At 47.5% G+C, this 9,862-nt stretch overlaps 1 protein-coding gene across 2 annotated transcripts; it reads left to right on the forward strand.

Annotated features, from left to right (window-relative positions):
• The first annotated feature begins 1,393 nt into the window (after nt 1–1,393).
• LOC101058966 (uncharacterized) lies at nt 1,394–9,534 on the forward strand. Of its 2 annotated transcripts, none has more exons than XM_016949308.3 (6): nt 1,394–1,543; nt 2,125–2,735; nt 3,937–4,043; nt 6,598–6,687; nt 8,343–8,541; nt 9,208–9,534. In XM_016949308.3, exons 5-6 carry the CDS (start codon nt 8,379–8,381, stop codon nt 9,342–9,344), a joined length of 300 nt encoding a protein of 99 aa, XP_016804797.2. In that variant the 5' UTR covers nt 1,394–1,543; nt 2,125–2,735; nt 3,937–4,043; nt 6,598–6,687; nt 8,343–8,378; the 3' UTR covers nt 9,345–9,534.
• Nucleotides 9,535–9,862: the final 328 nt, after the last annotated feature.

Below are 9,862 nucleotides of genomic sequence, written 5' to 3' on the forward strand. Positions count from 1 at the left end.
GCCAAGAAGGAGCAGAGTGGGAGACCCTCTTCTCGGGACACCTGCCCTCCCAACCAGGGGGAGTTTTCTTTGATGCCGGCCTGCCTCTTGCCATCAGTTTTCCATTCCTAGCCTGTTGTCCATTCGCTCAAGCCTGGGCTTCCAACACTTGAAAGGCAATAAATGACTCCACTTCTACTGTCCTGCTGTCCTTCTCTGAGGCAACTCCTGAAGGCTGACTGGGGCAGGGGAGGAAGAGAAATGCCAGGGGTAGCATGGGATGGAGAATGGGGAGTGGCTGGCTGGATAATAGCCCCCCAAGGATGACCATGTCCTGGGGCCTAATCCCCAGGACTTATGAATGTTACCTTACATGTCAAAAGGAACTTTTCAGATGTGACTTAATTAAGGATTTTGGCTGGGCTTGGAGGCTGACACCTGTAATCCCAGCACTTTGGGAGGCCAAGGTAGGAGGATTGCTTGAGGCTAGGAGTTCGAGACCAGCCTGGGCAACACAGTGAGACCTTGTTGCTGCCAAAAAATAAAAAAATTAAAAAAAAATTCACCATGCATGGTGCTATGTGCCTGTGGGCCCAGCCGCTGGGGAGGCTGAAGCAGGAGGATGGCTCAAGCCCAAGAGGTTGAGGCTGCAGTGAGCTGTGATGGCGCCACTGCACTTCAGCCTGGGCAACAGAGTGAGACCCTGCCTCAAAAAACAGAAAGAAAGAAAAGAAAAGAAAAAGAAAGAGAGGAAGGAAGGAAGGAAGGAAGGAAAGAAAAAGAAAGAGAAAGAAAAAAAGAAAGAAAGAAAGGGAGGGAGGGAAGGAAGGGAGAGAGAAAGAAAAGGAGAGAGAAAGAAAGGGAAAGAGAAAGAAAGAGAAAGAGAAAGAAAGAAAGAGAAAGAAAGAAAGAAAAAAGAAAGAAAGAAAGAAAGAAAGATATTTTTAATTAAGGAGTTTGAGATGGGAGATTATTCTAAATTACCACGCATCAGTGCATCATGGGGTCCAACCACGGGGGAGGTAGCAGGCAGGGTTAGGGAAGATGTGATGACAGGGGCGGAGGTCACAGTGATGGGCTTTAAGGACGCACACAGAGACCACAGGCGAGGAATGCAGACCGCCAGTGGGATGTGGAGAAGGCCAGAGAATGGATTCTCTTGCGGAGCCTCTAGAGGGAACACAGCCCTGCAGACGCCTTGCGCTCAGCCAAGTGAGATCCTTGTTGGCTTCTCACCTACAGAGCAGTAAGAGAATCCAATTGTGCTGGTTAAGCTGCCAAGTTTGTGGTCATTTGTGACAGCAGCAGTAGGAAACTGGCACTCTTAGTGACTAATTAAAGAGTTCACCTGTCACATCTGCAGGCCACCAGGGTGTGGCCTAATGTGAATCTTTTGTCCCCTCCCATTGCTGATGTCATACAGGTTTGACTGTGGGTCCCCCAGACTCTGCTCCTGCTATGCTCCCACCTCACTCTTCCCTGATTTCTCCTCCTGGCATTCCAGCCTCCTGGACCCCAGTATCTTCTTCAGACTGAGGATTTGACTTCTGCTTGGTCTCCTAGGGTGAGCCCTTGCCCCTGCATCTCCTTTAGTTCTAACACACCAGCCACTTCAGAGAAGCCCCCGACACCCCTGCCTTAGGAGTCCTGCTCCTTCTTCAGGTGGCTCTGCCGGTCTCTGCTGCTTTCTCTCCAGGCCCTACCAGATCCAGCCTCGAGCACAGATGGGGAGTCAGGGTGCCTGGCCTCACCTTTCTGGACACCCCTCAGAGTGCACTGTCCAGTATGCTAGCTACTACCCCATGAGACTAGGATGAGACTAAGTAAATTTAAATTTAAATTAATGAAAAGTAAACATTCGGTTACCCGGTCATACTAGCCATATGTCAAGTGCTTAGCAGCCACATAGGGCTAGTGACAACTGTATTGGATGACACTGACATGAACATTTCCATCATTGCAGAAAGTTCCATCAGACAGCTGTGCTCTAAGGCATTCCTCCATCCTTTTAATGCCCTTACAGCCCTGCCCAGCTTAGAGAAAGGAGCTCCTATGTGCCGTTCCACATGGGTGTGAGGAGGCTGTAATCCTTGCATTCTCTCACCTTGGAGCACGTCATGTATTTTATGCCTCCTCTCTGTCTAGGGAATGGCTATTTCTGGCCCATAACAAAGAAAGGGTCATCAGCAGGACACAGCCATGAGCCTCGGCGTTTATTCCTTCCTCTCTGGAGTGCCTTCCCCTACTACAGAGATTTGAAAGCTTGAACTACATTTCCCACAGCCCTTTGCAGTCAGGGTCCTGGTTACAAAATCAGTTCTGTAAGAGAAGCACTTACATGACGTTAGAAGACAGAAGGCAAACAGGAAAGACCAGTGTCCAGCCTCCCGCTCCAGTTGCAGCAGTGGCTGGATTCAGCATCCCCATGGCCAGCCATCAGCTTTCTGTGTCAAAAGGCAGCTGTCTCTACGACTGAGGATTTAGGCCCACGGGGACTGGCAGCTCCCTAATCCCATCTTCCCGATTCCCTGGGTCACAGCTATGACAACGTGTTCCTGGAGTTAATTTCCCGTTCCTTGGTATTCTGGTAGTCATTCCTGGAGACCCAGACTGGAATTGAGCCATCAGCCTCTTCAGATGATTTTGTAAATCTTTAAGTGCCTGTATTAAATCCCTTCCTGCTTAAAGTACCTGGCATGGTTTCTGTTCCCTACACTCAACCTGGACTAGCAAGGAGTCAGTAACAGCTGGAGCAGGTAAATCCTAAATCAGAGCAACTGTCTGGGCATCTCTAAAATATAAATAGCCCCAAGGTCTAAGCGACTTGTCCTGGAAGTAGATGTTTTCGACCTCAATCACCACTGTTCTACAGAGCTGGACCAAGTGATACCTGCCTTCATTTTATGTGATGGTCTTTATACACCAGCTGTTCGGAATTCTTGAACCCCAGAATAAAGGGTTTAAGGAGCCTAGGTAATTTCAAATGCCACAGCTAACTAAAACAATAGCTTTTTATTAAGGCTGGTTTAAAAAAAAAATTGAGTTACAAGGTGAAATGTTATGTCCAAAGTGTGGCTGAATTGTCAAAGGTACACAAAATCAGCCACATAAAATTACAAAACACAAGCTGTTTTGTTCTGTGGAAGTGAAAAAAAGAATTTTTTTCATCAAGCTAGGAAAATGACAAAAATAACAGCACTAAGAACGCCACAGCAATAAGACTGTGAGTGTCATGGTCCCAAGTGTCTCCTGCCACCTCCACTCAGCCACATCCTGCTGTCCTGTCCTCAAAGTCAAGTGCTCGGGTTAATATGCGCATAGCATTGCTTCTCTTGATTCACGTGCACCTTACTCTCCACTCGTGATTCAATAATTCCAACACAGCAAACTGTGGCTTCTTCCCAAGGAGTAGCAATTATTTGATATTATATCCCAAGAAGCTCATTTTTATCTCCTTGGCAATCTTCTCATAGCAAAGACTTGCCAAGAACAGAGCCTGTGCCCATCTGTCTCTCTCACTTGTTTACTAAATATTTATTAAGCACTGTTATGGGTTGAATGTTGTCCTTCCTTCAAAAAAGATATGTTGAAGTCCTAACCTAACAATACCTTAGAATGGGACCTTATTTGGAAATAGGGTCATTGCAGATATAATTAGTTAAGATGAGGCCATAATCTTAAGGTGGGCCCTTAATACAGTATGACTGGTGTCCTTATAAGAAGATCGCCATGCAAAGACAGGCACACAGGGAGAATGCCAGACAAATATGTAGGCAGAGATTGAGTGATGCCACTGTGAGCCAAAGAAGGCCAAAGATTGCTGGCCACACCAGAAGCTCGAAGAGGCAAGGAAGGATTCCCCCAAAGGTTTCAGAGGGAGTGGGGCCCTGCAGCCACCTTGATTTCAGACCTTTTTGCTTCCAGAACTGTAATAGAGTACATTTCTATTGTTTTAAGCCACCTAGTTGTTGGCACTTTCTTACAGCAGCCCTAGGAACTAACACAGGCACCAACCGCACCAAGCAGGATTCTGGAAGCTGAGGTTACAGTGGAGAAGGAAACAGGTATGTCCCTATCTGAAAAGTTCGCAGCCTCCCCCAGCATACCCACCCCTCTCAGATGTCCTTCCCCCATCGTCCTGCAGCCTCCTTTCTCAACCTCTGGGGAATGACTGGGCTGGCGTTATCAGTGCCTCTGGGTTACGAAACCAACGAACAAACTAATCAATCGTGGCCAGCCAGCACTGTTGATTTGGGACCTTGGCTGCAGCGCCTGGCTCTTTAGCTAAGAGCATGATATTTTAGTTATGCTTTGATTCTAACCGAGGCAGCTAATTTTATATATGGGGAAACTGAGGCCTGGGGAACTGAAGAGATGCCCAAGATTGGGGTAGTTCATGCTAGAACCAGATCTAGTGCTGAAGTCCACAGATGTCCAGTCTCCATGTCCTGCCCTCTGAGGCCCAGCTAGAGCCAGAAGCAAAACCTCCCTCTTCCCAGGGAGCATTGGTCCTGGGTCAGTGGCTCAGTCTCCGGGGGACCCCTCTCTCAGAGCTGTGTCTCACCTGTGACAAGCCCCTCCTCGTTTCCATGTCCCCCACCCTGTCCCCACTGGCCCATGCAGCAGCTCCAAATGCATTGGTTTTCCCTGATCACTCACTCTGGGACTTCCATATGCTGAGCCAGGCCAGTCCCACCGGATGTGAGAGCTTGGGGGCTGGGCTCACAGGCCTATGTCAGGCACAGCACACAGTTGCACACTTGGGTGACGAGTGCCTTTGTTTATGCCTCCTCGAACCTGGTATGAACACCTGCATACAATACGTCAGTGTTTCCTGGCCAGGATGAGGTCACAGGCCCTGTAAAAATCTCATGAAGCTATAAATCCTCCCTTATAAAACTTGCCATTCAGACTTACACAGAAAACTTTAAATAATTCTTCAGGGGGCTCATGGGCCACCAAAGCCTGTCTGTGTCCTGAGAGGCCCATAGACTCCAGATTAAAACTCCAGGCAAAAGGTACACAGGTTTGTGCATATAGATGCAAGCAAAACCTGCCAAAAGCTACATTAGTGTATAAATGGTGTGGCATGCATTTTACGTGATTTATTTTGTTTGAATACCTGATGTCAAATATATGTAAGGTGATGTAAGTTGAGTGGAGTGGAAGAACACAGACTTTGGAGTTCCACAGATCTCTGTTAAATTTCTACTTTGCTACTATCCTAGCTGCATGACTTTGGGTATGTGAATTTGCTTCTCAGCCTCAGTATCTTCATGCGTAAAATGTGGATATGCATGAAGCTATGAATCGAAAATATCTAGTAAAAGGGTAGCCGGCACTTCGAAATTTGACTAAAAAATTATTATATAGCAATCCCTTTTCTCCCTCTTTATCGTTTCCTGTCTATATATAATATACCATGTCTATCTTAAAAGATGTTTATCCAAATGTTACTAGTGCAGGGGCTTGGATAGATGATTTAATGTATTTTTTTGTATTCAACAGATAACATTTATTCTTTTGGTATACAAAAGAAAACAACAAATTTTTTTAAAAATTAAATGCCTACTACAGTATTTTTTACAGAATAGTTGACCAATAAGTAACACTTACTGATACCTTTATGTATAACATAAAATATATTCCATATCACATATAATACAGCATTACAGAATCACTGGTGTTCATCTGATATAATTTGGATGTTTGTCCCCTCCAGATTTCATGCTGAGATGTCATCCTTGGTGTTGGAGATGGAAACTGGTGGGAGGTGTTTTGGTCTTGGGGGTGGATCTCTCAGGGCTTGGTGCTGTCCTTGAGATAGTGAGTGAGTTCTCGGGAGACCCTGTTGTTTAAAGTGTGTGGAACCTCCCCCACCCACTCTCTTGCTCCTGCTCTGGTCATGTGACCTGCCTGCTCCCACTTCACCTTCCTCCATGAGCAAAAGCTCCCTGAGGCCTCCCCAGAAGCCAAGCACATGCCGGCACTGTACTTCCTGTACAGCCTGCAGAAGCATGAGCCAATTAGACCTCTTTTCTTTATAAATTACCCAGCCTCAGGTATTTCTTTATGGCAGTACAAGAACAGCCTAACATACCACCCATCCCTAAAGCATTTGTGGAGTACCTATGACATGCATAGGCCATGACATAGGTGACCTACGACACCCAGGGGCCAGGGATTGCAGAGAGGAAGAGACTTGGCTTGTGCCCTCTGGAGGCTGATCCTGAGTGGGGAGTGGAGGCATTGTACCATTTCAGCTGGTCAAAGTTTTGAGGGGAGTTTTCCAAGGAGGAGATGAAATGGTAGAGGAGCTCCCGTGGGGAGAAGGTGCCAAGGGGACTTGGGGAACGGAGAGGGGCCAGGAGCAAGCAAAACCATCCAACTTGGAGACACAATGGATTGTGGGGAAGGGTGGCAGATGGCCATGAGTGTCAGGCCAATGCATTTAGACTTCACGTGGTGGAAGACAGGCGTCCCTGTGCTGCCTCTTGAGCAAGGAAGTGGCCTGATCAGAGTTTCAGTTTATGTTTTCAATTAGGACCAAGTAGCAGAAACTGGACTGCAGAGCCTCAACTAAATAGGGATTTTATTGTTTGTTTGTTTGTTTCACAGACCATGGAATCTGTGAAAGGAGGTAGAAAGTCCAGATCTGGCCGGGCACAGTGGCTCATGCCTGTAATACCAGCACTTTGGGAGGCTGAGGTGGGTGCATCACCTGAGGTCAGGAGTTCAAGACCAGCCTGGCCAATATGGCAAAACCCTGTCTCTACTGAAAATACAAAAATTAGCCGGGTGTGGTGCATGCATTGTAGTCCCAGCTACTCGGGAGGCTGAGACAGGAGAATTGGTTGAACCCTGGAGGGAGAAGTTGCAGTAAGCCAAGATCGTGCCACTATACTCCAGCCTGGTTGACAGAGCAAGACTCTGTCTCAAAAAAAAAAAAAAAAAAAAAAAAAGAATGAATAAATATGCAAGATCCTCCAAAGAGAGGACTCTTTGTGGATTCCATGATGTTCACAGGGAGGGGTCTGTTTATGATGAGTAACCCAGGCAAGAAATGCCTTTGGCCCTTCCACGTGCTCCAGATATTGAGATGAGGCCCCATCCCATCCAGTCCTGGGTCGGGGAGTTAGGGGGTCCGTACACATCTGGAATTGGGAATGAGGTAGTGCTCTGCACTGGCTGCTGGCAAGGATGCCCACGGACTGGAGGAAGGAGGTCCAGGCATCTGGATTTTCCATCAGGAAAGGCCGGGTTATGCTGCAATAACAAACAACCCCATTATGTCGGTGGCTTACAACATCAAGGGTTTGTTTCTTGTTGCATCCGCTCCTGAGTCACTTAGGAACCCAAGCTGATAAAGAAGCCACCGTCTCCAACATCACCACTCATGGTGGCAGATGGAAAGAGAGACTGAGAGTGAGGGAGGGGTCTCCCATCAGCAAATAAGGGTTCCAGCCCGAAGTGACACACCCGACTCCCACAGACAGCTCAGTGGCAGAATGGTTTGTATGGACCAGCCCAACCACTAACAGCTTCAGTGACACAGAGTCATTGTAAGCGAAGGTCTGAAGCCAGGGTGCTTGAGGGACCTAGCTAGAGAAAACTGGAAGCTTCCGAAATTGTGTCTGTCAATATGAACCTCTCACCTCCCGCAGCAGCAGGCAATTTGCGCCCCACTCCTACCTGGCCGTGGCTTCCTGGGGCCTGGGGAGGGTTCCCTGGGGTCATCCCACAGCAGATCTCTCTCTCAGGCTGAGGAAGGGATGCTGAGACATGGATCCTGGGAAAACTATTTTTCCTCTATGGGGCCCAGTGATTTCACTACAAGAGGTAGGTCTGAGACAACTGAAAATAGACATCCACCAGAACCAGACATCCATAGCAGCACTATTCATAATAGTCAAAAGGTGGAAATGATCGAAATGTCCACCAACAGACAAATGGAGAAGTAAAATGTGTTTCATCCATACAATATTCAGCCATAAAAAGGAACCAACATGTTACATGTGATGAACCTTGAAAACATGGTGCTGACTGAAGGAAGCCACTCACAAAAGGGTGCATGCCGTATGCCCTGCTCACATGAGTACCCATGCCAGGGGAAGCTAGAGAGATGGAAAGTAGGTTAGTGGTTGTCAGAGGCAGGGGGTTGGGGGAGAAAGGCGCCATAGAGGCGATAGTTAAAGGGTATAGGGGTTCTTTTTGAAACGATGAAAACCTTCTCAAATTTGCTGTGGTGATAGTTGCACGTAGCTGTGCATACACTAGAAACCATGGAGTTGTACATTTTAAAGGGATGAATTGCTTGGTGTGTGAATTACATCTCAATAAATGCCCTTGCTACTGTCTGGCAGGGGAGCAGCTGCTCTGTCCTATAAGGTGGCGTAAGTATGGAGAACAGGCCCAGACTCTTCCTAACAGCCCACGGGAGCCAGCAGGAGCCAGCAGGAGGCCAGTGGGGATGGAGAGAGGATGGCACAAAGGGACGGCAAGGTCCGGCAGGGGCTGGGAACACTGAGGCAGCCGCAGACTCTACAAGGTCTCCAGGTCCAGGTGAGATCCAGATGCAGCCAGATGCCTGACTGAGCCCTGCTCCCACCTACCTCAACTGTGCTCCCATTGCCTGACAGCCATTCATTCATTCATTTGTTCATAAATTTGCTCATTCATTTAGTGATTTATTCACTTAGCAAACATCCATTTGATGTCTACTTTGTGCTTCCAAGATTTTCATTCACCATCCACGTAACTGTCCTCTCATGATTCTGTACACTCATTTCTCAGGTATTTAATGAGCATCTACTATGCACCACACACTGCAATAGGTGCTGGGGTGCAGGTGGACAGCACAGACAAGAATTTCTGCCTGCTCAGCAATGGACACCTTAAAGGAAAAACATTCAAGTATCTTACATTACAGTTATTATGTTTTTAAAATAGGGGAGCATCAAACAAGACATAAATTTTTTCTTACGGAACTATATAGCCCAGATGAGTTTACAAATGTAATCAAGTACAACCGTAAAATCAATGAAAATGTCAGTGTTCTGTGCCTATGTTCTGTCTTGCAGAGCATGGACCCTCTGAAGTCAGTCCTTCCTCCACAGTTTCTGTCTGAAATCCTGCTCCATGGTGTGTTCGGCTTTCACGTGGCACACGCCTCTCCTTGCTGGACACACCAGCCAGGCTTTGTCATTTCATCCTATTTTTTTTTGTCAGCTCATGACAGTAACAGCAGTGTCACTCCAAAACAACTTTGGCATTCACACCAGCACCCATCTGGGCATCAAAATCTCGAGGTGACACTGGCTTTGAGGCCAGCCTCCCACATCTTTCAGATCATGCTCCGTGAATGACCTGAATCTGCCTGCTGACATCCTCAGGTGGAATATGCCACCAGGGTCCCTTCTCCAGCCCCACCACACTCCGGTCCACTCCTTCCAGGCACCCCGGAACCCCGTCCGACAGCACCGACCCACAGGATGTTCCAGGACCATGGAAGTGCTTTATGTCTGTGCTGTCTAATACAGGAGTTATTGAACACTAGAAATGTTGTTAGTGGGCTGGGGAACTGAACTTTTAATTGCATTTAGTTGTAGTTAATTTAAGTGTAAATCATCACTTGTGGCTCGTGGCTACCTTACTGGGTAGCTCTGGCTAGCTCTACGGGATCTAGGTCAGCCTTCTTAAAAAGATGGAAGAGGTTGGGTGTGATGGCTCACACCTGTAATCCCAGCACTTTGGGAGGCCGAGACAGGCGGATCACGAGGTCAGGAGTTCGAGACCAGCCTGGCCAACATGGTGAAACCCTGTCTCTACTAAAAATACAAAAATGAGCTGGGCGTGGTGCTGGGTGCCTGTAATCCCAGTTACT

Source organism: Pan troglodytes, chromosome 13 (assembly GCF_028858775.2).
Source record: "Pan troglodytes isolate AG18354 chromosome 13, NHGRI_mPanTro3-v2.0_pri, whole genome shotgun sequence".
Taxonomy (NCBI): Eukaryota; Metazoa; Chordata; class Mammalia; order Primates; family Hominidae; genus Pan; species Pan troglodytes.

What these genes read in the sequence shown, in the direction of transcription:
- LOC101058966 (XM_016949308.3), top strand. Translation starts at nt 8,379, where the DNA reads ATGGAGAACAGGCCCAGACTCTTCCTAACAGCCCACGGGAGCCAGCAG. An exon ending in TACAAGGTCTCCAGGTCCAG is followed by an intron (nt 8,542 to 9,207) that starts GTGAGATCCAGA and finishes TTTTTTTGTCAG; the next exon opens with CTCATGACAGTAACAGCAGT.